The sequence below is a fragment of the Equus quagga genome, chromosome 3 (assembly GCF_021613505.1).
Source record: "Equus quagga isolate Etosha38 chromosome 3, UCLA_HA_Equagga_1.0, whole genome shotgun sequence".
NCBI classification, from domain to species: Eukaryota; Metazoa; Chordata; class Mammalia; order Perissodactyla; family Equidae; genus Equus; species Equus quagga.
The window spans coordinates 37,137,187-37,164,780 of record NC_060269.1 but is presented as its reverse complement, the minus strand read 5'-3'; the positions used below and the strand labels follow the sequence as shown (position 1 = coordinate 37,164,780).

The window sequence follows — 27,594 nt, the reverse complement described above, 5'->3', positions numbered from 1 at the left end:
CTTGAACTATATCCTTTAGAAGTACCTTTAGTAAAGGTCAGTTGGCAAAAGACTTCAACTTACAGTGTATTTCCTTTTCTTCCTTCTCAACTATACCTTCCCGGCATTTTGAAATTATCATTCTTGTTTTCTGGCTACCAGTGTTGCTGCTGAAAAAATTAGTTGTAACCAGTTGTCTTTCCTTTGTAAGTAATCTATCTTTATCTATCTGCTTCTAAGGACTTCTTTTTTTGTTGTTGTTCTGCTGTTTTATTATGAGATGTATAAATGTGGTTTTGTTTTTATTTATTCTGCTTGATTTTTGTTGGGCTCCCTAAATATGAAAAACAGTGTCTTTCAGCATTCTAAAACAAAATCTCTGCCATTATCTCTTCAAATACTGTCTCTCTTCTATTCGTTATATATAAACTCTAACTAAAACTCTATAAAACTCTGCTTAGACATATATTGAGTCTTCCGTTCAATTGTCATTCTTTGTCCTTTTTCCTCTTTTTCATATTTGTCATGTCTGTCTCTTGTTGCTGTATCCTGGGTCTTGTTTTTTCTCCTGATTTATCTTTTAGATCATTGGTTCTTTTTAATTTGTGTGTCTATTCTTTTCTTTTGCTATTCTTTGAGTTCCCAATTTAAGTAGTTATGTTTTTCATTTTTAGAATGTCTAGTTGTTATTTTCCAAATCAGCTTGGTCTTATTTTCCAAATCAGCTTGGTCAATTTTGATAATTTTTGGTTCCTTTAATATATTTCTCTAAACATATAGATATGGAAGCTCATTCTTGTTTAATATTCTGTACATCTTAATTAGAGTATTGGCAGTCATTGAGGTTCTGAAAATGTAGCTTGTTATGTCTTCTCATTCCCTGATTGCTTGTTTTCTCATCTTTAATGACTTTTTTGATTATGAGCTAATTTTTGTTGGTATTTTATTGTGATAATTCATTGAAGCCTCAGTTTAACCTGAATTCTTCTAAAAATGATTGACATTTGCTTTTACCAGGTGCGTTAGAGCACTGTCAAACCTGGGACCACTTTATTCCAAAGTTTTGACCTTTCTGTTGTAGCAGGGCTTGTGGGACATTTTAGATGGTATGAATTGAGGCCCCAAATCCATGTGAATGATATCTTGTCATCAAAATTCCTGTCGGGGGGGGAATTTTTTTCCCTCTCTATCCAGAGCCAAGGTCATGACAGACATGTAGTCTCACTGTATCTCTTTCTCTTTCTCTCTTTCTTTCTCTCTTCAGGGAAGTTTTTAAATCCTAGTTTTACTCTAAGGGTATTGCCCTTCCAGTGCTCAGGTTTCATGAGGGGTTTTCTCAACTCTGACATTCCTTCATGCTCTGGGTTTCAGTGTTTGTCTCCCAACCGCAGGGCATAGAGCTTATTAAAACCCAGGCTCCAGGTCATCAGGAATTGCCACGCAATCCGCAAGGGAAAGGCTTCAGAACTCATACAACAGTAAAGTCAACATTTCTTGTTGTTTTTGACCAGAAAGGAATTCCATTATCCTTTTCCATCAGCTCAGCCATGCATTAAGTATATCTTTTTTTGTTTGTTTTTAGAATTTATTTTTGTGCTGTGATTTGTTGCTATGAACATATTCCTGAACACAGCACCACTATTATATCATTTGTGAATAGGTTTCAATCCTCAGAGGGACTTATATTGGGATGTAAACTTCTCTATCTGGTTCACTCCTTCTCTTTAGTCTTTTTATTGCCTCTAATGCTATGCTTAAATTCCTACATATAAAAGAGTAAATTCCTATAGCTTTGATTTCCCTTGGAGGTTAAAGAAACTTTGTCTAGTGACTGGTAAATGAACAACCTATGTTTTGCTGGGTCACCTTCTTCAGTGTCCCCTAATCTGACAGTTGAATGGCTTTTTGAGGCTATGGCTTTTACAGACTGACCAGCATTACCTTTGGGATCCCTCCACTTCTCTTAAGAAATTTAAAGAAAATACTACACTTAAGAACACCTTCCAAATTGGAGGCTTCTCTGTCTCCATGAGTAGATTTTGAGAAACTGTGGGTTTCCTAGGCCTATTACAAGTTCCAGAAGGTGGTTCTGTGGCTTGAAAACCCTCCTGTGGTTTGTGTTTGTTCTTAGAAGCTCCAAAGTTCAATAATGCAAAGATGCTGACTTGTGAAAGATCCCAGAATGATGTGTTTGGTGCCTTCTGGTTCTGCACGTGTGCAAGTTATTGACATTTTTCTGTTTAAACCATTTCTTGTACAAGAAGCAGTAGCAGTATAAGGAATGCAGCTCACTGCTATTTCACAGAAGGTGCTAGCGACATGACTGACCTGCTGGGGAAACACAAGTGTTAATATTCAAGCTTGGCAGAAAAAGCTTTTCAGTTTATATCACATGCTTTAACGTGTAATTTGTAATTTTATACATATATGATATTATGTGTTTGTCTTCACAGTTACCTATTTTTAAACAAACCTTTCATTTTACCTTTAATGGTGTGTTTATATATGCTTCTGGTAGGGTCACAAAGCTGTTTAAAACTATGAAAATTCCTTGCTACTTAGAAAAGACTGTTTAATCAGGTTTGAAGGTACTATGTCAATTATAGATTGGGAGTGTAATATGACAATTACAGGTTACTTTTTTATAGCAAACATATTCCTGAGTTTCACACTAGTAGTAGAATACAGAAATATGTCTAACATTAAGGTGCAAAATGAAAGGCTTTCTTCTGTATTTTATCTGTGGTTAATCAATGCAAGAATTTAATCATTAGACTGAGAGAAATTAGCAGCATTGTCAAAAGGAAAAAAAAAGTTCCACATAAGATTGGAATGAAGAGGAGAATTGATGGGTTAGACAGCTGCTTCTAAAATGAAACTTAAGATGTAATAATATTGTATAAATTATTGGAAGTAAGTTTGGTACCAGTTAACTGGGATTTGAGAAAATACATGGGGCAAAGGTGTCTGAGAGTGGTTTGGAATAAATCCACACAGGTTGTTAAAAAATTTGACACAAATGTTTAATAAATGATGTACATCTTCAGCCACGTATTTAGAATGTGTCACTCCAAATGCCTTGTCATGGAGAGACTAGGAGCTTCAAGAAGTTGAAAGAAGCAGGTGGCAGCTGTGGAAAAAGGAAAGAAAGATTTTGAGAGAGAATGGAGTTGAAACATCAAGACAGAGTGGACTTGAGATTTGAATAGATAAGTATGTAGAAAACTAAGACATTGGCAAAATAAAACGGGACTCCTAAAAAAAAAAAGGACTGCTATTGACTATGCAAAAAAGGAAACCAAAAAAGCCCAGGTTCTAATTATGTTAGCTAGGAAGAAAGAGTCACAAAGGGAGGTTGTGAATGCAATAAAGTTGCCAGAGAGTACCTGGAAAAAATCAGAGAACATCTTAGTAAGGAAAATCCTCAAGAATGCTTGTCTGAGACTGTTTAACTTAGCGGCCTCCACATTTGACATCCTTCATCATGGACAACATGCCAATTCAGTTAGTCTGGCAAGAAGGAACCAGTTAAAAAAAAATTAAACTGGCAAATGTAAACAGTAGTATCATATAAGGATGGTGTGTTCCACGCCAAGCACATTGTTTTGTGGAAAACCATGGAATACATGGGTTAAAAATTAATTTTTGTAGCCATGAATATGTGTCATGGAACATTGTGAGAGACACATTTAACATATAGGTTCTGCTTCATGTTTTATTATCACCTACATGTTGCACATAAATTTTTAAAATTACAGTATTATCCTTGAGAATGATTGTTTACTTTGACAAAGAAAACGTGAACAAGGAATTCTAAAAGTAGCAAATACTTGAGAGATGATAAGTAATTCTCAAGGTTATTGTCGCATTCTAATGTAACTGTAGAAGAAAAGTTAATCTTTGATCTTAAGAAATGAATGGCATGAAATACAAATTGACATATACAAGTATATGTTAACTTGTATATGTTACAAGTTACATGTATATATTACAGCTGCATCTGACACAGCAGTATGACAGAATGAAGTTTAACTCTAAAGGAGAGATTTGTGATTTGTTTACAATATTTAAAGGGATTACTCTGTCTTAATACTGTATATTTTTGCAGTACAAACACAGCTTTTTTCACATTTCCTCTTTACGTTGATCTTTTATATATCCTGGGATTTTATATAACAAACTTCTTTGGCTTCAGTTGTCAAATAATTGTTAAATACGTATTTGAAACTTAAAAAGCAAGACTAAAATGAGCATTTTCCTTCAACTAATACTTAGAGACATTGATGGATTGCATATCTAGTTTGTAATCTGCCATGACAATTATTTTGTACAAAGTAGCTTTTGAAGAGATAATCTCAAATAAGAAGAATTGGAGGTAATCTTGGTAAATGAGTAAAAGGTTAATAGATTTTGGATTGTTGATATTGTCTTCTCCTTCAGACCCTACAAGAAGTCAGTGACAGAGTGTCTTGGTTATGGATATATGGTTTGCTCATGTCTCTAGGTATCAATTTAAACTTTGGATCTTGCCAAGTGACCAGAGAGGCAATGGGCCAGTTATTCTGAGGTCTTGTAGAATTATCTTCCCAAGTTGTGCTTTCTACCATTGACCAGTATTCAAGAACTGTGTAAGGAAAGTTCATGTTAAACACTCTGGTGTAATTGTTGAAGAGATGCTGTTGAAGCTGCTCACTACATTGTACCAGGCTTCTTCTGAAGGACTCGTGGAAGCAATCTTTTACAGAAAATGTTTGCTTCTCTTATAGACATTATGAAAGTTAGAAATACTGAGTTCTCTTTGTTACTTTCTATGTTAGTTTTCCAGACCCGCCATAACAAAATACTACAGACTGGGTGACTTGCACAAATAGAAATCTGTTTTCTCACAGCTCCGGAGGCTGTAAGTCCAAGATCAAGGTGCCAACAGAGTTGGTTTCTCCTCTCTTTGGCTTATAGATGGCCGCTTCTTGCTGTGTGCTCACATGGCCTTTTCTCTGTGCATGCGTGCCCTGGTGTCTCTTCTTCTTCCAAGGCCACCAGTCTTATTGGATCAGGGCCTCACTCTTATGACCTTGTTTAACCTTAATTACTTCCTGAAATGCCTTCTCTCCAAATACAGTCACATTGGGGATTAGGGCTTTAACGTGTGAATTTTGGGGAAACACAATTCAGTCCATAACACTGATAGCTAGGAATTTAAGAGCCAAATCTCTGTCACACATCAAGCAATATCAGAAAATACTTGAAATTTTTCTTTCTTTCTTTTTTTTTTTGATGAAGATCAGCCTCGAGCTAACTGCTGCCAATCCTCCTCCCTTTGCTGAGGAAGACTGGCCCTGAGCTAATGTCCGTGCCCATCTTCCTCTACTTTATATGTGGGATGCCTGCCACAGCATGGCTTGATGAGTGGTGTCATGTCCACACCCGGGATCTGAACTGGTGGACCCCAGGCTGCCAAAGTGGAACGTGTGCACCTAACCACTGTGCCACCGGGCTGGCCCACTTGACATTTTTCCACTCAAATTTTCCCTTTAGCCTGATTTTCTTATTCATTTTCCTTTTTCATATGTACTGTATTTTTTGTAAGCTAATTTAAATCTGTTTTATAGGACAGAGGACAAATAAGTAAGTAAATAAATAAATTCTCATCTGTAATAAATTTGTATGGATGTTTGCTCACTGAAGTGATTAATAGGAATTGTATTTCTGGTGCCAAAAGATGCTGGAGGAGGTTCAGCGATCATACTCCTTTGAGTATACTTACAAATTTATAGCAGTATTTAGGTTTATAATATTTATAATAATAAAATGGTTCTTTTGCCCTTTGATCATTTAGCAGGTTGTCAATGGAATTAAAATTTTACAGACGATGAAGTTGTTTTCCTACTAATATCAACTCTTCTTTCTCTTATTCTAGAAATCCCTTTTGAAAAAAGAACAATCACCTGTCAAGCCAGAACCAAAGCCACAACCCGGGTCAGTCTTTTATATGATAAAAGAAAAGTATAAATTAATGTGCTTGGTTTTGGTTTTATCAATGCAATTACTGACATAAATATTCAGGTTTAAATAAGTGTAGGTTGTTGAAAGCTCAGGTTTTTAATGTATCCTTTTTAGTGTTTCCATGTAATTTGATGAAAACAAGAAGAAAAAATATATATTCTTTTGAGTATATTAATGATCATTCAGTAGATGTGGCTGAAGTTTACTTTGTAGTAGCTAGGAAAAGCACTGTAAACAATACTGCATGTTTCAGCTGTTTGTTTATTAGAAACTGTGCACTACAATTCGCTGTGGTAGGGCCTGCCTTTTAATGACTCTAGGCGGGATTCTTAAGATTGCTTTGCTATTTTATGTACCAAATCTGTGGACAAACTTTTGTGAAAAACTGTTGATTTTGTGAGATAGATTGGAGAGTGAGATAGAAAAAAGGGATAGTGAAAAGTTCACAGTGAGGTTTTTGAAAAGGACAGGTTTCTCACTGTTTTCCTGTTCATTGGGAATACAGTCATTCATTAATTCACCACATAATATTTTAGTACTGACTAGGTGCAAAGCACTGTGCTAGGCCGTATAGATAAAAATAGTGAAAAGATAAACTTTGGAGGTTTAAGTTTGACAGAAGCAACTGGTTTGGAAATCTAACCCCCCCAAGTAAATACAGGTTTATTTAAATGTATTATTCAGAATACCTTTTCTTACCTGACATCCTTCTTCATTCCTCCTCTCAGTTTCTCAAGGTCCATAATCCCTCATTCACAATTCCAAGATTCAGAAAGCTCCAGAAACTGAAAGTTGATGCCCTAAAGTGGTGCCAAAACTCTTAGTGTCAAAGTCTGACCTGAAGTGATACGTGATTATGATTATTCATAGTCTTTACTTTCCCATTTTATATGAACATTTGTTTTGCATACATATTAACATTAATTATATTAGCTAATTACTATTAATGTGTTTGATGATAGGACACTGCTCCTGACCCTGCTTGAATGTTACATAATGCATCATATGTGCTATATCAATTTCCTAAAATTACAAAAAATCTGAATTTCAAAATTCTAAGGTTCAAATATTGTGGAATTGCACTATGTGGTGAATCTTAGGCCGATATCCAAGATTGGATATTATCTGAGAGCTAATCTCATAATAAATTTAGTAATGGCATGTGCTTATTTTGTACTTGACTTTGTATCAGATACTTTCATTTAATTCCCATAACAACATAATGATATGAGTATTTTTATCATCATCATTTTACTGATGAGAAAACTTAGGTTGAATATCTCACTTAGGGTCATCCCACTGGCTGGTGATAGAGTGGATTCAAACCTAGGTCTTTTCTTTCTTTCTTTCTTTGGTGAAGAAGATTGTCCCTGAGCTAACACTGTGCCAGTCTTCCTCCATTTTGTGTATGGGACACTGCCACAGCATGGCTTGATGAGCGGTGTGTAGGTCCATGCCCAGCATCTGAACCCATGAACCCCAGGCTGCCAAAGCGGAGTGTGCGAACTTAACTGCTACACCACCAGGCCAGCCTCCAAACCTAGCTCTTTTCATTGCAGAGTCATTGCCATATGCTACAAGCTAAATTGTGCCAGAACAATTCCCTGACTAAAATTGCAAGCTCTGTGAGGGCAGGAATTGTTGATTCTGTTTACACTTCTGTTTATAGCTCCTGGCATAATCCCTGGAATGTAATAGATACTCAGAAAATATAGTTGAATAAATGAACAATTTCTAGAGAAAAAGGAGAATAGATTTTTATCTTGTCCTACTGAGAAAATTTTCTTCCAGTCTCTCCTACTTGATTCATTTAATGACAAACATTAAGCACTTGTCTTTCAGGTGCTAAGGACAGAGTGAACAAGATTTATGGAACTTAGAGCCTAGGCAGAGTTTTCAGTTGCTGTTCACCATGGAGGGAGACAGAAATTTGGGCTTAAGTCCTGCTAAGTGACAGGGACTTAGTAAACACCTCAGTCTTTCCATGGAAATCTTAGAAGGGTAACACCCAAAGAATGGAGACTATGTCCCAGGACTAAGGGATTCACCTTAGTACTAAGGACAAAATAAACTGATTCCCCTTAACAAAAGCATAAAACCAAGCCTCGGCCAGTTCAAGATGATAAACCAGTAATTTAGCTGCAACTTAGAATTTAAAAAAATCAACATTCCTTCAAGGACAGTAGCACAATCCAGAGCCTCTACAATGTATAATGTTTATTATACAGTAAATAAAATGTTAGACATGTTAAGAAACAGCAAATCCAACTTATATCAAAAGAAAAGATATCCCAGATGTTGGAATTAATGGAGGCTTTAAAGCAGCTATTATAAATGTTCAAGAACTTAAAGAAAAAGATGTTCTCAATAAGAGAAGATCTCAGTGCAGAAATATAAACTATAAAAAAGAATCAAATGAAAATTCTAAAACTGAGAAATACAATATCTGATATAAAAATTTTATTGGATGGGTTGAACAATATATTGGAGTAGGCATTAGAAAAGGTCAGTAAACTTGTAGATCAATAGAGACTAATCTGAAGAAAAGAAAGCAATAATCAAGAAAAAAAATGAACAGAGCTGAGTGACCTGTAAGTTAATATCAAGTGGCCTATGATATGTAAATTGAAGTCTCAGAAGAGAAATCAAATCAGGGAGAAAAAGTAATTGAAGAAATAATGGCTGAATTTTTCCCAAATTTATTAAAAACCATCTTTACGTGTCCAAGAAGATCATCACATTCTAAGCAGGATAAATACAAGAAAAACCACAGGTAGTCACATCATAGTTGACAAGTTAGAATTGAAGGCAAAGGAAAAACCTTGGAAATAACTAGAGGGGAAAAACACACGTTGTATAGAGGGTTACAATTCTAAGAATGATGGATGTCTTGTTATCAGAAATTATGGAGGCCAGAAGGCAATGAAATTATATATTTAGAGTGCTGAAAGAAAAAGAATTATCAACTGATAATTCTATATCCAGTGAAACTATCCCATGACATTGAGGGTGAAAAAGGACAATTTCAGCTAAATTAAAGAAATGAGAATTTATTGCCAGCTTATCTTAATTTGACAACTGTCGAAAGAAGCTCTTCGTACTGAATGGAAATGACACCTTATGGAAATTTGAATCTACAAGAAGAAGTAAAGAACATTGAAAATAGAAAATACATAATGATCAATATAAAAGAATAAATTTTTTTCTAATTTCTTTAGAACTGACCACTTAAGGCAAAGTCATAACATTTTCATGGTACTTATAAGTTAAGTAGATGCGAATATCTGTGACAATAATAGCAAAAGAAGTGGAGTTATACTCTTGCAAGTTTCCTTCGTTTTATTTGTAGTAGTATTAATTCTAAGTAGTATGTGATACTGTAAGAATGCATATTGTGATTCCCAGAATACTAAGTAATGCAAAAAGGTAAACCTACAAGGTAATAGAAAAACTAAAATGGAATAACAAAAACTATTAGGTTAACCCAAAAGAAGACAGGAAAATGAGATCATATGGAGTAAATAAAGAACAAATAGGAAAACAGTAGACTTAAACCCAACTGTACCAATATTTATATTAAATATACAGAATAAACATTACAATTAAAATTAAGAGCTTGTCAGGCTGGATAAAAAAACCAAGAACCAACTGTATGCTGTCTATAAGAGATGAATATAAAGAGACATTAATTGGAAGTAAAAGGATAGAAAGAGAAAACAAACAAAAAAGGCTAGCAGAAGAGGGCTAGAGTGGCGATGTTAACGTCAAAGTAGACTTCAAGGACTATTTCCAGAGATAGAGAGGACACTTCATAATAGTAAGAGGACCAATTAATCAGAATTAGATAATAATCCTAAATGTGTATGCTTTAGCAAGAGAGCTTCAAGGCAAATAAAACAAAAGTTGACAGGATTAAAGAATAAAATGGACAATTTCATAATTATTGCTGGAAATTTTTTTACATGCTTTTAGTAATTGATAGGAAAATTAGTACAAAGTATAAAGAATAATGTAGCAGATTTGAACAAACCATGAATAACTTTATCTCAACGACATTCAACAACTAAGATGCAGTAGGCAAATCCTTTGAAAAAAGACAACATACCAAAACTGATATAAAAATAAATAGAAAATGTGAGTAATGCATGTCTATTAAATAAATTGAATTTGTTATCAAAAAAAACCTTCCCACGGAAAGACTTGCTTTAAAGGAAAAAAAATCGTAAGTCACATGTAAATTATTTTCCAAAGTATTTGATGCTGTTAACAGCAACTTATCTTCTTGTGTAAGTCTTTTTCCTGTAAATATTCTTCACCTGGTTGGTTTGATTGGAAAGTGTTTTCCCTTATAGGTGTTAGTATATTAAAATTTAGTCTAGCCCTTTCAACGATAAAAATTGTACAGTCTGAAAGATGAGTGTTTATTATAGTTATTTTCCTGGAGCCAGCCAGCTGATCTGAATTCTAAACATTTTCCTATACAGTCTTCCATCTGTTGCTGGCATAGAGAACTGTGGCAAAGTTTTGCAGGGATCTCTAGCTAATTTCTGCAGTGATATCTTAAATATTTTAGAGAATGATGGCTAAAGGGAAGTTTAGAGATCATTTGATTCAGTCCTTTTATTTCTAGTTGAGAAAACTGAGATTCAAAAAGATTAAGTGACTTCAAGGTGACTTCGCAGAAGTGAAAAAAAACCAAAACAGAACTATTCTAGAATCAAACCCTCAATTGACAGAATTCGTACTCAATCGTCCTACTTTTGCCACTTGTATCTTAAATGTTACAGCCTTTCTAATGATTGCTTAAGAGAATTAGACTGAAATTTAATGAATTAGCAAATCTAAGAGTGGCTCTAGTGATAAAAAAGTGTTACTAGAATAGAATCCTGGAGAAAGAGAGATTAAAAAAAAAGTGAAACAATGTGAAAATAAAGCAACGTAGTGAATAATATAAAGCTGTATATATATCATATGCAGATACATTTCATTGAAAACATCTACATGAAACAATACTAAGATTTTCTTGTTTGTTTGGAACCCTGCACCATTTCTATCATAGAAATTCCTTGAAACTTTAGAATCCAGATGTTGAGACTCTTTAAAGTCTGGCCTAAAGGATTTTTCTTGTTAGAGAGGAATTTCCCATATATTTTCAGCTAGAGGTTTACTTAGAGTCTGCACGAGGCAGAGTATATTACAACTTTCCATCAGTCATCAGTCAACTTCAGTAAGGTACTGGCCAATTTCTAAAGTAATTTTGCATTTCAAGGTAAAAATATGTTACACATATATTTCCATCGCCAGTCTACAGTAAATACAAGAGAGTTTGTTTTTTTCCCTCTCTTCTTAGTTATAGAAAAGAAGATGATGGAAATCATTTACACATACTCACAAGCTCTGTGGGAACCCTCTACAGTTGGCAAATAGGACTGTTTTATGCACCCACTCAGTCGTATTTTTTAAGGAGGCAGTCACTTGGCTGTTAAAAGGTGGGGATGGGAAGTGAAGCAAACTAAAAATGCTGCTGTTGCTCTTGATTTGGAATTACTGCAAATTTGAGCACCCACTTCTATTCTTGGTGGGGAATGGAATCTGTTGCCTTATATGGATAAATAGTGGTGGATAAGGCAGAGTCATGATTATTTCTGTCCTAATCTTCAATGATCATAAGCCTAAAAGGCAAGTTTTCACATCTCTATTTTTTGTTGTTGTTGTTCATCTTCCTATTTTCTCAATTGTGAAGATCTCAAAGTTTAGAAGGAGAAGAAAAGATGGTATAGTAGTGCCTAGGTCCATTTGCTTGTACAAATATGTGGACATATGTACCTAAGACTTTTCATTAGCAAAATTATTAAACAAAGAGCTATAATGCTCAAGTCCAACACATTTAGGAGGAATTTACTAGGTTGCAAATTCCACACAGTGGCTACTTGATTTTACTTTTGAGTTCTTAAATACATATCTGTTTATTTTATGAGTGAGAGATAATCTTATTGCCTTGATTTCCTAATTCTATGATAAATATTCATTTCATCCACTCCCTTGCCTAACATTTATAGAATATAATTATCATAGATGAGCATTTATTAAACAAAATTTTTTGATTTATGGATGGTTTCTACTTCCTAAATATTTCAATTCAAATGATAAATTTTGAAATTGTTAGAACTCCACAAGTTTTGGAAGATTGTTAGAAATCTGTAAGATTAAAATATGATTGAGAAAGCCTAAAACCTTCTTTAAGAGAAAGGAAGGTTATGTTAAGCATGTCAAAGAAAGCCAAGCAATCTCAGTTCAGTTAGAATTGCCAAAGGGACATTTTTTCTGAGTTTTATTGATTTTGAAAGTAAAATACCCAATGTAAAATTTCTAAGCCAGAAAAAATTAAAGCCAAATGGATGTAACTCTTAATTTTTAGTTTTAAAAAATGGAATTTGTGCGTGAATTATAGTATATATATTTGATAAAGGTAAAGATTGAATGATACTTTGCAGTGAAGTATGGGGTCTTGTCCTTTCTTAGCATCATCTTTTTAAATCTCTCCATTAACTTCTTTTTGCCTAACCCATTTTTGTCTTATTTTTATGTAGTATCTTTAATATAAAATATCAGAAGCAGTTTGTATTATTCAGTAAAGGGATATAATACATTAGCACACACAGAGTTCATTCTGAATATCTAAGTGAAAATTGTGAGCCAGGAGCTATATTGACTGTTCATCCATTGTTCTGTTACAATGACATTGTACTTTAATTTTCTGTGAAAGATTTTCTTTATATATAAACAGTCTTCCTTGAGGTCCACTTGAATTTCTTTAGTGCCTCTAAGTATATTACAAATATCTCCTTTTTCTTTCAGATAACTAATGCATTCCATGAATAAGACACTTACTTTTTTTGATGTTTTTCTGCAGTGAGCTGTTAATCCCTTGCAGATTAGTATGACTTGAGCGATAAATTTTTCTTTTGTTGAATTTCTAAAGCATATAATTGTTTTTTAAAATGACTGATTTCCAAGGATAGAATAGAACAATTGATGGGTCTTTAATTTATAGAAGAAAAACATTCTATTGTCAAGTCATAATATTAAATTTATAGTTGTAGTAAGTTCAGAGGTTGATCATCAGCCTTTCACCTTTTTGGTATTTAATTTGTTTCAATTCTGGATGATAAAAATATTATCATTTCAATATAACATCCATGAAGTAAACTGTACCCTTTTATTTTATTTTATTTTTCCTAGATTGGCACCTGAGCTAACATCTTTTGCCAACCTTTATTTATTTTTTCTTCTTCTCCCCAAAGTGCCTGAGTACATAGTTGTATATTCTAGTTATAGGTCCTTCTGGTTGTGCTGTGTGGGACACCGCCTCAGCATGGCTTGATGAGCATTGCTAGGTCCGCAACCAGGATCCGAACCAGTGAACTGTGGGCTGCTGAAGTGGAGCGTGTGAACTTAACCACTGTGCCACAGGCCTGGCCTCAAAACTGTACCATTTTAGAACACTTAAGTTTCTCTTTCTCTTTTCCTTATTTATTATTTAGGATCCCAAGCATCCAGATAGTTCATATAAATATATAGTTGAGGAATAACTACTTCCCCCCTCCTATTTAGTGTCATACTGGTAGTGACATATAATATGTTGCTGAAAGGCAAAATTGCACTATCAATTCTAAATTTTCTCTTTTTTGACATAATAGAATATAATACATTTACTGGCATATCTAAGTATGAAATTCATATTTCAGAGTCTGGAGATTTAGGTAGATACTTGAATGTTTCCTTTATATCTCTAAAATTACTATATTTGTTCTTCATCATCTTTTCCTGAAAGGGATCAAGTCCTCTTATTTTATCTCAAAACATTTTTAGAATTTACCACTTAATAACTTTCCTTTGGTCTCTTTTGAAATGTTTTTACCTATTAATGGAACGTTAGCTTGTTTATTGTTAGATATCTTCTGTGAACAGGTTTTCTGGGTCAGGGTCTAGCTTAAGCATTTTTGATAATAAATTTTTGGTGGCTGATGTTTCCCTAGTGATACATCCACTTGTGTGTTCTGCCTTTGGAGAATTACAGACTCTCAGAGTTTAAGGAACCTTAGAGATCTTTTACTGAAACCCTCTATCCAAAGGGTGAATCTCCTCTGTGATAGGGTACCACATAGCCTCTACTCAAAAACTCCAGGAATTCATGATGAGTCTTTTCTAGTGGCATCTCATTTAATTCTAAGAACTGCTGATTTTCCGACAATTCTCTGTTTGAAGCTCAACACCCATCTCCCTTGAGCTGGTACGCATGGATCCTGATTCTGTTTTCTTGAAGCCACTCTAGTTACCACTTTTCTCTTTTTAGATTACGCTCCTCAGCTTATTTCAACTAATTTTATATATAATGGTTTACAGCATCTTCATTAGAATGGTAATTCAAATTAGCTTAAGTAAAACAGTACTTATACCTGTTTGCTCACATGGAGCAAGTAGAGATTGCAAGGGTGTAGAGTATGGTGGACATGTGTGCTTTGTATCTGTTTAATATCTCACGCTCAAGTGATTTGACAGACTCAGGTAATGTCTTCAGGATGTGCTCTCCTTTCGTTCATTTTTTAATCTCTGCTTGCCCCTGCTTGGTTTTAATACCTCTTACTACAGACTTTTTTCTCCATGTGGTAAGGAAAATGACTGGCTTCCAGCTATTTCTAATTGACTTACTTCTTGCTCTTACCAAAAGGAAAGGTCCCTTATTACACACACACCCACATACACACACACACAAATCCAGAAAAATATTCTGGCTGACCTTCCAGGTTGGATCACATGACCAGCCTCAGACAAATTGTGGAGTGGTCCTATGACTGAAGTGCTAACAAGCAAATCCTGAGACCTTCTCAGATATTCTTGTGTCCCCATTCTGTTCTCCTTTGTCCCTCCTTTCTTTTCTTTCTCTGCCCCTTTTTTCTTCCCTTCATCTATTATATATCGTCAAGCATATAAAAAAAGGTAGTTGCTCTCAGGGAACTCAGAGCATAGAGGGGAGATAGATCCAGAGATAATTATAAAGGAGTATGGTAACTGCAATGATGGAGGAAAGGTACCTAACCATCCTCATGGGTCTGAGATGAATTATTTGTACAATCATATATATTAACCAATTGCAGAGCTTTACAAGTAAAGCTATCTCACTTCAACATTGGATTTAGCTCCTTGTCACATTTACCTCAGATAATTAGGTCACATGTTTCCTTTTCAATAATCCCACACCTACCATGACACTCTTTAAAATTGCATCTTCCACCTCTGTTAACACTCCCCAACTGCCTGCCTCTTTTTTTTTTTTTTTTTTGCCATAACACACATTGCTTTAGAAAATTCTGTAATTAACTTGTTTACTGTGATTACTGTCTCTCCTGTGAGACTATAAGTGCAATGAGGACAGGGAATTTGCTATGTTTTATTTACAAGTGTATCCTCAGTGGTAGAAAAGCGTCTTACACTGAGCGAATGAATGAATGAGTGAATGAATGAATAAATGTTTGTTCAATGCATGAATTAAGTGTTGGGTCTTTTCTCTGCCTTCTAATGAATTTTCTTCCCTTTCCAGTCATTTATAGCTTCTATCTCAAATTTTCTGCTGCTTCCTGGGTATCTTCGTTGGAATATTCCATATTCATCTCTCAAAACTGAAGTAATTGTGTATTCCCCTCCCAAGTCTTCTCTCGTGTATTCCTCATCTCAGCTAGTAATGACACTATCCACCTAATCACCCAAGACCACCCAGCCTATATTTCTCTACCTTGTTTACAGAGATTTTATGAGAACCTTGAAAATTACCTTCCTGAAGTTCAGAAATATCATAAATCATTTATTGGTATGATAATCTGGTAAAACAAAACAATAATAATAAAAAATTAAATTAAAATAGAGGAAATGAATTCAGGAAGGCATGGCATTCTTTTTGTACACATTATGGCTCTTGGCACCACTGCTACTTTCTTTAATTCCTCACATACCATCTGATTGCTAACTGATAGAATCTGACATTAAACTTACTGGCCCATACTTTGCAATATTTATATTCTTTGCTTTTTTGAAAATGAAGGCATTTGCTATTCTCCAGAATTCTCACATCACATTTGTTCTCCAGTTTCTCAAAGATAGCAGATCAACAGAAGAATCTGGAAAATTTTTTGCCTGAGCCCAGAAAATTTAGACAAATTTCATCTTCAACGTTTTTTATGAGATCTTACCTTGGTTTGAATTTCAATTCTCTCCTATCAGTATTTGTTCTACCCTTTTTCTTCTGATGGTCATTCTTCTTCAGCAAAGCAGAATCAATACAGCCTGAGATATTGCATTTCCAATAAACCCTAGGTGATGCTTATGCTCCTGGTCCTCGGACCACACTTTGAGTAGCAATTAAAGGATATATTTGACTATGTCCAGTATCCACTCCATGGGCCTGGCTCTGTCAATTCCTAGGATGGCTTAGTTGCTTTCTGACAGGGTTATCTAAACAATAGAGTGACCTATGGTAAATCACCTTCATGGTACCCTAGTGCCATAATCTTGTGATTGGAAGAAATCTTGGAAAAAATCTGGGGAAGTAGCAGAGAACTGCATCTCCTTGGAAATGCTACCATATCTAAACTCAAACACTTACTTCCAAGTCAAGTGTTACTATTTAGCCACACCTTCAGTCTTCCAGGCCTGCCTTCCTCAGGATTGTTTTCACTGGTATGAGAGGAGAATAAAGGTAGTTAAGTCTAGGTCAAATAATTTCTTCAATTATCATTTCTTTTCTCTGAAATCATCTTATGGTGCTTGGTGTGTCTTGTGTCCTGATTCTTCATTTTCTCTAGATTTCCTGGCTTACAACTTTTTTGAATGTCTGTTTACTCTGCATCTTCAGGAACTATTACTCCCTTGATTATAACTATTGTCAAGAATTTTGTAATTCTTCTTAGTTGTTAATTACAGAGTTTTCATTCTCCTACTTATGCTTTCGTATAAGAGTTCTGTTCAAGAGAGTTGTACATCCAAGCAGAAGCAGGGTTGGGTGATCTACCATTGGTAGCCTAGAGCTCTGAACATGTCCAGAGTCCAGCATTGGTGAGAGTCATCAAAGACCAGCATGTCAGCAGTATCTGGTTTCCCAATCTTGCCTGGTTGGATGGAAAAAACACTCTACTGTTAGGGGGGCCGAAGAGGACACAAAGTAACCAGGTATTGATACCTGGGCTCTCCAGTAAAACTGAACTAGAACATATTAGCTTAGGCTACAGGCTGAATTAGGGATTTCTGCTTTCTTCTCTGACATCGAGATGGCTGGGATACTAAAGAAGTCTTGAATCTACTTCCTCACTCATATGCATGGGTTGGATGTGATCGCACCAGTGTCTGCTGAAGGATGCAGCAGCGAGTAAGGAAAAATCTGACTTTGTGAAATCAATAACTGAGAAAAAGAATGGCTGGGCCTCGTTCAAGAGGAAGACCCTGTGTAGGTGTGATTCTTGCTTAGAATCTGAGGGAAAATATCCGAGGAGCAGCAGGCAGAATAATGGGAGGAAGAATACACATGAAGTTCTCCTCTGTAACCACAGTAATTCTGCCCATAAGTAAAATGAGGATAAATGAACATCTCAAGCAGGGAAAATCAGATTTTCCATTACTTTTTCATGGAGGAACTCATAAAAAGGGAGAGTAGGGAGGCAGAAGCAAGGGGAGAAGAGGCCACAAAATCCCATCTCTATCTACTGCAGGTTTCTCTGAAGACTGGCCTCATTCCCTATTTTTCTGATAGATTTTGACCTACTGTTGTCTGAGCATCACTCTGTGTGTGCCTGCTAGAAGATCTCCCTGATACCCGGAAATGATAGTCCGTAAAACCTATATGTGGTTGGGAATAAAATATTGAGTATAATGTCAGATATTTATTTTTAGAATTGTCTTAATTGTTGTGAGAATTTATTTCATTATCTAAATCCCTATTCTAGGGACAAGAAATCTGTGAAGAGGCACCAGTCTTCATTGTCTGCCCTTTTTGAGCAGAGATGAGAGAGACAGATGGCAGTGGGTAGAGCCGGCTCTTATCTGTGATTGACTAAAGTTTGGGTTGGGAGCAAAGGGCTACCTCAAGAGGAATAAATTACTGTATTAGGAGGAAATTACTGTATATTCAACTCATTATATTCCCCCTTCCATTGATAAGCTCATGAAAAATTGGCAACTCTGGTCACTGTGCCACAGAAAAATCAGCTCCCATTACTCTTTTGGCATAAACACCCTAGTCATTTCAAGCACCTTCAAGGGTAATTTTTTTCAGTGTACTACAGATAAAACATGTAGATACAATAAAAAGGAGTTTTAAATGTTTGTATTAAAGAGAATTCCCTGAAAGTGCATCAAAGATTACCTTGACCATAAAGTCAAAATCAATCAAATTTGAACAAAAACAGCATTGTCTTTTTGCTTTTGCTTTTCTATTATGTGAAATGATCATTTTAGTTTAAGTCATAATAGATTGTGCTCCTCCAAAATGTTTATATGTGAGGGAAAGAATAATTGTGTTTTTTGAACTGAATTTGGAATTTAAAAATCTCGACGTCGTTTTGAGGAAGAACTAGTGGAAAATTGAAGCCTAGCAGCAGTAGCAGCAGCAGCAATAGCAATAACAAAACCCGTCTTTCCGTAGACGTGACATAGCGGGCTGGGAGAATTTCTTCAGAGGAAAATCAGGTGTGTGGGCAGGGAGACGAAATCCTCCCAGCCCGTTATATCATTTGCATTTCTGGGTAGGTACTAGTTAGAGCACGTTAGGTAGTAAACTATTTAAGGCAAGTTCTCTTAGAGGCTTTAAATAGAATATCAGCTTCCACCCTTTAATAGGATCTAGTTAAAGAGGTTGCTGTGGAACTGGGAGCAGCCAAAAATAGGATGGCCCTTGGTTTTTTGGGGTAAGGGCAGGGTGGCATTGTGAGGAATGATCCGAATACAAAAGGGCTGTAGAAAGGACAGAATAAAACACGTCTCATTCAGATATTTACACTATTTAAAAATTTTACCTGAATTTTAGTGTATTATCTTCCACTTCAGGAGGATTGCATCTTATTTTAAAAAGTCTCAGGAATCCCGCTCTGATTTTTGAAGTGAAAAGATTTTGCTAGGATGAAGTCCTAAACCCTTGAGAAGATTTGCAAATAAGTACTAAAATAATATTGAAACAAAAGTACGAATTTCCTTAAAATGTATTACTTCCCTCTTAAAATCTAGGTTCCCCCCATGCTGAATTTAATACATTGTTTTCAAACTGAGCAGACCTCCTATAAGGGATTAAATTTGGCCACAAACTTGTTTCATTTGTTACCCAAGTTGCTTTCAAATCCGGCATTCAAAGCATGAGAGCATCACGTGTTTCTACTTCAAGGCTGCACGCACAGGAAACGAAAGCCCTCAACACAGCTTGGTAGCAAAGCATCCAAATCAGAGTAAATTGTGTAAATTATAACTAAATTGCAAAGCATTTGGACAAAACAGCCATGCTTGTCTAATCAGGAAAGTGGTGATATTTACTTTTCGATAATGCAGGTTGGAAGAGGAATGGTGCGAGGAAGGCATCACAAATCTCTTTTAATACATCTCTGAACTTGGCAACCTGAACTGGTTTTGTCGCATATTTGCAGCTTAAAAAGTATTTGGCTTTTACAACAGCCAAAATAAGTATCCTTTAATCACTTTCAACCTATGAACAGATGGGCAAACAGTGCTTTTATAAATGGAGCATACAAAATACTTCAATATCAGCCAAAACTAATTAGTAGCAATATCTGAACCAAACTCTAAAACTGATTTAGTGTTTAATATATATTATTATATAAGCAGTAACAGTTGAAAGGAAATTCCCTGTTCAGATGTTTACCAAGCTCAATGTCTCATGTTCAGACATGATTAACTTACTAATTAACTTATTGTATCTTTTCTCACAAGTGATCTTGCTTAATGATTTCTTCTCTCCCTGAAAACTGTTTGATTTGATACCTTGATCGTAGATTTGTCAGACTTCAAGTGAAAAAGTCAGTTTTAGCTATTCAGCCCTGGTCTGTCTCTCAACTTAGAGTGACTTTAGTAGGAAGTGGCTTAAGGAGAAAGGGGGTGTTCTCTTCTATGGTGAAAACTGGTTTTATATCTAGCCTCTAATGACTGATTTTTATGTCTATAAAAATGTTCCAGAAGAGTTTTATACAGACTCCATAGTGGCTAAGAATCTGTAAAAATGATAATTCTCTCCATATCAGAAACGTGTTATGATATGTGAAGGGAGATAAATTTAAAAATTACATTTGGAGGGGTAAGCAAAGGATAGTTCCCACTGATTCTCTAATTCAGAGGAGGTCACTTGGCCTCCATATATTTGATAGGCACAATACATTTCTCAAGTCTCATCTACTTACAACTCATTCTTGTACCCTGCATGAAGTCGAACATTTCTGTAAGTCAGCATACATGGTATGGCTGTATCTTTTCAGTACCACTGAAACAAACAAAGGAACAAAAACCTAAGGCCAGACACCCAAGTCATTCTAACCATTGAGGGTGGGGGATTGCCCACGCCAGCCTTTCTGAAGTCATGACATAATTTTGTCCTCTTCTGATTTTATCACACACATGATAAAAAGGGCCTTGAATTCTGAGAGTACTAGTCATACCGTCATAATCTTGGGAAGTCACCTAATTTCTCTCAGCATCAGTTTATAAAATGAGAATAGTATCATTCCTCCAATAAAATTATTTTGAGGATTGAAGGAGAAAATGGTTGGAAGTAAATGCCTAATAAAAGATTGCTATTACTGCTGCTGTTATTAATGGATTTAGTTATTATATATAACGCAATTTACTTTGATATTTGTTTCTGAGTTTCTCCCATCATAAATGAAACTATGATGGGTATCTTTATGCATATAGCTTGTTTTTAGATTTTAATTCTTTTGGAGATTAGTGCTAGAGAGAATTGCTTGTATTTGTTTATCATGGGTGCCTTTCTTCTCCTGTCTGCGGGATTGTGTACACTTACTTATGATGGAGGGAAGATGAGCCGTCAGTTTGCTTTCTCGGCCCTCCCTTGTGGTCAAGTTGCACCCATAAGGCACAGTTTTGACTAAATAAGTTTGTTGAGCAACTTTTGATTCAATAACATTAACTTGGTGTTTTATTGGGCAGTTTCATTAACATAAATAGAATAAGAGATGTTGATTAAAACATAAAGATGTCCATATTATATGATTAACAAAACTAGAATCATGATACTAAGGCATCAGTACCTTCTGGCTAGAAGATTAATAAATCCCCTAATGTCATATGCTCCTACAATGATTTTATGTGGTAGAGATATTTGTTTTGCTCTTATAAGTTCTTCTATTGAGATTAGGAGTTAGAATCATTTTATTTTCCTTTTCCAGGTTTGATCTACATTATATATAATGGTCTAAACATCCTCTTTCTCTTTTTAATATCCTCAATTTTTCCAATATTTCTTGTTTATCAGGAAGTGACATTCTATCAGGTGGTAATTACTTAAGCAATAGGGGAGATACCAGGCTGTTTCTCTTGGATTCAATGGTCTTCATTTTTACATAATAAGTGAATCCATTTTCCTTAATAGGATCCATCTCATCTAGTTAAATGACTGCTTTGAAAGGTGATATCTTTATCACTGAAAATGGATACAAACTAGATTTTTAATTACAAGATGGTAGAAAAAAGTATCAATTCTTATTAAAATGTTATAAATTAATGCATAATGAACTCAATAAAGACATTTTGTGTATATTTAACTATTGTGCTACTTTTTTTGGAGATAAATTAATTTGTTCTCAATCTCTATAGAATTATTTCTGATGATGTATTAACTTAAGATCTATGTTAAAATTTTAATTAGGATTTTTTTCCCTCAAGTTCTGAGGGGTTAGTTGGAACCATGTACATACCATCTAAAGGATATTTCATTATGGTTTGTACAGTAAAGCCAAACAAATTGAAATTTATAAGTAGATCTTCACAAAGAAAGAAAGGGAGTTTTCTTAAATTTCAATTAAAAAATAAATGTTAATCATAATATAATCTGTTTATTCAACCCTAGATAATTAAGTCTTGTTCTGCTGATCTTGGGTTAAGCAGACATGAAATTGTCTGTTTCTGGGTAAAAAGAGTTGCAGCAGATCCATGGTTATGAAATGAGTTTAAATTGAGACGCCTGTAGTCAGAAGTCTTTTCCTTTTCCTATAAACTATTAAGAAAATGCGTCTTCATAAGGCTATCATTCTTTTTATGTTTATTTCAGAAGACATAATGTATGACCTCTAATTTGTATCGGGGGTTTTAGGTAAGTGTGAGAGAAAGGCAGAAGCCACCTGTTGAAGATATGACTGAATAGCATAATTAGTATATATTTAGTATAACAATCAACAATATCAGAGTAGAGAGGAATGGAGTCCTCTATTCCTCTCTATAAGGATTTAGTCATTGATCACCTTGAAATAGGAACATATTATTCACAGTGAGGACACTGACAAACCTCAAGTTTTAAAAAAATTTATCCCATAAAGTCTTTTTCATAATTGTCACTACTTGGCAGAGATAATTTACCTCTGAAATAAAATCTTTTAAAAAACCAATTTAACAGTTAATTGTGTCAGCCTTGGGTATAAACATAAGTATGTGTGTCAGTTATCTACCACTACAATAACATCCCCAAATTTAGTGGCTTAAAACAACAACTGTTATTTCTCATGAGGCAATTCTGATGATCTGGTCCAGATTCAGCTGACATCACCTGATGAGTCCAACTTGCTCAAGTTGCATACAGCATGTTTCTTCTCCATGTGATCTCATTCTTTAGAGGCTTGTTGGCTTATTCTCGTGTAGATGTAGGGTTCCAAGAGAATGGAACTGTGTGAGGCCTCTTGGGGCAGAAGTTAAGAACTGGCACAGCATCACTTCCATTGGATTCTACTGGCCAAAGCAATTCACAAGGCCAGCCCAGAGTCATAGGTGGGTAATTAGGCTCCACTTCTTCATGGGTGGTGGAGCTATAAAATCACATTGCAAAGATAAGGATATACTGAGGCATTAATTGGCCATCAATGCAATCAATTTACCACAAAGTGCTTCTAATACATTTATGTTAATGTTTTAGTTGTTACATATTTAATTTAAAGAGGCAGAACTTTTCTTTGATTAGTCACCTCTTTTCATATTTTGGACTTTGATAAATAGGACAGCCCTCAATATAGTGCTGAGTTAAATAAAACTATAGACCATTGCAATGAGTTCAAGGAACCTGGGGCTCATCAAGGAAAAGACATGGCCACAAGGTGGCAATAGCATATAACAAGCTTTATTTGGACATCACATGGACATCTTTGCATGAGAGGGGATGTCCCTCACAGCAGAAGACCTTCCAGAGATAATGACATAGAGCCACCAATCAGAAGGAGAGGAGAATAAGGGAACTCTAGAGGAGAGAGGAGTCAGAGTCAGAGAGAGGGCTTACATGTCTAGCTGATGTCACTCAGCAGCAAGATGAGGACTCTCTGGGTCAGAGAGCTCTGGAAGGCAGCAGCGGCTTGGAGTCTTTCATGGTCCCAGAGTGTGTCTTATCTGTGGCAAGCAGATGTTGGTGGCAGTTTCATAGCATACGCAAAGCAGGCAAGCTCTAAATGGCTAAAAATGTGCTTATTTGGGACATATTTAAAGCAATTGGGTGTCTAAAAATTTTAAGTTTGGAGTCAGCAGGCTTTTGAGCTAATGGTCCCGACCCAATGTAAGAAGTAAGCAACATAGGGGCCAATATACAATAGCCATCTGTAACTCATCTATATAACAATTATGCCAAACATACCTTACCATTTCTGGCATCCCTCTTATATAGTGAAGAAGAGAATCTTTAGTATGATCCTGTAGTCATCTGGGACACCCAAAAGTAGGTTAAAAAGACATCATAACAGTTTGTTTTTAAATTTGGGCCTTGAATTTGGGAAAAACAATATTAGAAAGAATTGTCAGAGGAGGGAAAATATGAGCAAAAGTCATTGGTGCTTTTAGAGTAAAAAGAAAGTAACACAGCCACAAGCAGCATATTAGAAATACAAGACTTTGCAAGAAGTGTATCACAAAGAAGAAAAACAGATTCATAATCATGACAAAAGGAATGTTTTTGTGATATAAGGAACTTTTGTTTTCTAGGCAAACTATATTGAAGGCACTGAATGATATTTCCTGTGTCAAATTAAGAGCAGACTGTATTAAAAAATCAGTTTGTCAATGTAACAGAAAGTAAATCAAATTCTAAGCTTACTCTTTTGTATCCCACCTATGTAACATTTTATAGTCAAGGATTCACAAGCGTTTTTCTGTTTTATGATTAAGCTCATCAAAATTGACCTAACTTTGTCAAAATTTGGTAAATTTCATAGCTTCTTTTCAAACCCATTATTTGTAAATACAATTCACTTTCCATCAAGCCTTCTATAAATTATTTTTCAACCTCAAATTTCCCTTTACTTTATTTTTAACATTCCAGTTATTTATAGATGTACTATTGATCAAAATCCATATGTCTAGGGCTTAAGATAAAATTCCTTCCTTTTTCAGTTGATAAAAAAACAGACAAAACACATCTGTCATTTTGTGAACATGTTGCATTTCTTCATTATTATTTTACTTAATGTAGTTCCAATCACTCATATTAACTACAGCTTTTTTTTTTTTTTTTTTCCTTTTTCTCCCCAAAGCCCCCCGGTACATAGTTGTGTATTCTTCGTTGTGGGTTCCTCTAGTTGTGGCATGTGGGACGCTGCCTCAGTGTGGTCTGACGAGCAGTGCCATGTCCGCGCCCAGGATTCGAACCGACGAAACACTGGGCCGCCTGCAGCGGAGCGCGCGAACCCAACCACTCGGCCACGGGGCCAGCCCCTTAACTACAGCTTTTTGAAATAACTAATTGAAATTTAGAAATTGAAATAACTAATTTCACTTCTCTCTCTCTCTCTCTCTCTCTCATACACACACACACACACACACACACACACACACACACACACACACTTTTCAGTAGGTGACTAAGAACTCTGTGACGTTAAAGGCAACGTAGGAGACCAGCGGAGCTCTAGTGACCACTGCTGGTGCTTTAGCAATACACATGACACATCACCTTACAATCAATCACACATATCCCTTTAAGATTTATTTACACCTTGTTGTTAAAACATGGAACTTTGGGTATAAACTTGGCTCATTTGGGTATTTTTATAACACTTCTTTTATTTCTTCTGAGAGAAAGGAGAAAACGTCATGAAATCAGAATTCTTTAGATTTCACAGTAGATCTTGAAACTCTGAACAAGCCAGAAGTAATCATTTCCATTTTATCTGCATTCCCAGTTTATCTCATATGTTGAGGCCCATTCATAAAAATTGTTATATTAACCAAGCAAAAATCCTCTTAGAAGGCAGAGCTCTCTCTTTTTAAGCTGTTTGAAATCAATCTTAATTTAAACAAACAAACAGAAAAATTCACTTAGTTTTCTTTACTTTTTCTGGTAGCTTTTTCTATTTAAATAAGATATTTCTACAGAGCACAAAATGATATAGTTTTGACTCATTAATCTACCAAAGTTTTCTCAAGAGAGAAAATGAGAGAAAGAACCAGGTACAGATACAAAAGAGCTATAGTTACAAGAACATTGTACAAGGCTAACTTCCTTTCTTTTACAAGAGGAGAAAGGACTTTTTTCATTTATACACACAAGCACAAAGAGAACTAACAGCCTCAGTTCTGTATCTTTAACTATAGGTCAAAAGTAAATATGGAGCACAGTTTTCTGTGCCTGAGAAAATTTCACCGGTCAATTGTGGCTGCTTAGGAATAGGAAGGTCAGGTAGTCAAAAAAAGATCTCCAAGGAATAGTTGTTAGGAAAGTTTCTTCATCTGGAGCTGATCTCCATTCTTGTGGGCACTAAATTATCTCTTGAATGATGTCAGCTATACTGGTTTTCAAATAACCTACAGTACAGGGCATATCAGAAAATACCATAAGCTTCAAGACAAACTAACAGAAAAGACAAATGAAAAAGGCAGAGCTAGAATTCTCTGTCATCTACCATCTACCACCCAACAGAGACTAGATGGCTGGGTCAAATAATCAAAATCAGACTCTCAACATTTCAGTCACCACGGGAAGAAAAATAATGGCCATATACAAAACAGAACAGGACTCATCAAGAACCAGCTTAATGGAGACATCACAACAGACTCAGAGAAAAAAAAATGCAGAAACAGAGTCAGGGATATTCACTCTGAGAATCAAGAAAGTTGGGCCTAGGATTCAGAGGTCTATATACAGCACACTTTTTGTTCAAGACTCAGCTCTGGTGTATGAATTGACCTGAGCATCTTTTTGGAACTTCAGCTGTGAAAGATGCAGAAACAAAAATTGATTAAGAAGAAAACAGGACTTTTGTATGCTGAGAACCTCAAGAAAACTAGACTTTGACCTTTGGAAGACTTTGAAAATACTGATTACTGTATAAAAAGCACAACAGATATATAAAAGAGAAAAGCAGATTACTAGGGTTACAGAATGTCTGTTCATGGTAGAAAGTCTGCAGTTTTCTCACGTGTTTATCATCACTGCAAGGGCCATGTCAGTATTGCAGGGCTTGTCATGGTCTCCATTATGGTTGGTAGCTTCTGTGATCCTACAGTCCATGACCTTACCAATACTCTCCCATGCCTCTCAGTTGAGAGCATTTGAAACATAGAATTACTTTTAAGATGATGTTTGGTAAGCAGAATATCAATGCCAAATAATTTGAAGTAGTTTTTAGTTTAAAACAATTTCTGGGACAGGAAAATTATTTTGACTAACTTGCTCTATCTGTCACATGAACATATTGTGTTCCTTAGGTACTATATCGTTCATTTGAATAGTTGTGGATAAACTTTGACAAGTTCACTTTCTTTTGGATTTCCTTTCTTTAGAAGGTTAATTTTATACATGTTATATTGATTCTGGCATATTTAACCCTCTTTGGTGAACTGTATTGACATGTTCAGGTGATGTATATGAATTCTATGTACAAATTACATTTCCTGTTTCCATATATTCATCATTGAAATGAATTTAAGACTTTTCAGGAATGTTTATTCTTCTTAATAACTATAATAAGAAAGTTCTATATTTTATTTTTAGGCCAGAGTCTATTCTAAATAAAAGTGATAAACTTGACAATAAAGTTAAAAGAATTGGACCACACATAGAAATCTTCCAGGTGTTCCGGGAAAGAAATAAATTCATAATTAACAAAAAATTTGTTAAAATGGTCACCATCATGCAGGCATATGTCAGAGGGTGGCTCGAACGCAAAAGATTACGAAGAATAATGATCAAGGTAAAGTATATGTTAAATATTATAATGTGTTTAAAATTTCTCATGTATATTCAATTAAGTAAAATTTTGAATAGTCACCTGGTCAATTTGTCTATGATTTTTCTAAATAAAGTTCTGTCTAACTTCTTTGAATTAAGACAATGTGATGAATAGTCTACTCTGCTGACAG

General features: G+C 35.2%; 1 protein-coding gene across 1 annotated transcript in view; it reads left to right on the top strand.

The window, feature by feature from the left end:
* Positions 1 to 27,594, top strand: part of IQCM (IQ motif containing M) — a 343,964-nt gene that overhangs the window by 114,522 nt on the left and 201,848 nt on the right. The window contains exons 8-9 of the mRNA XM_046657520.1: positions 5,897 to 5,955; positions 27,227 to 27,425. Of these exons, the coding sequence (XP_046513476.1) occupies positions 5,897 to 5,955; positions 27,227 to 27,425 (258 nt within the window). The remainder of the gene's footprint in view (positions 1 to 5,896; positions 5,956 to 27,226; positions 27,426 to 27,594) is intronic.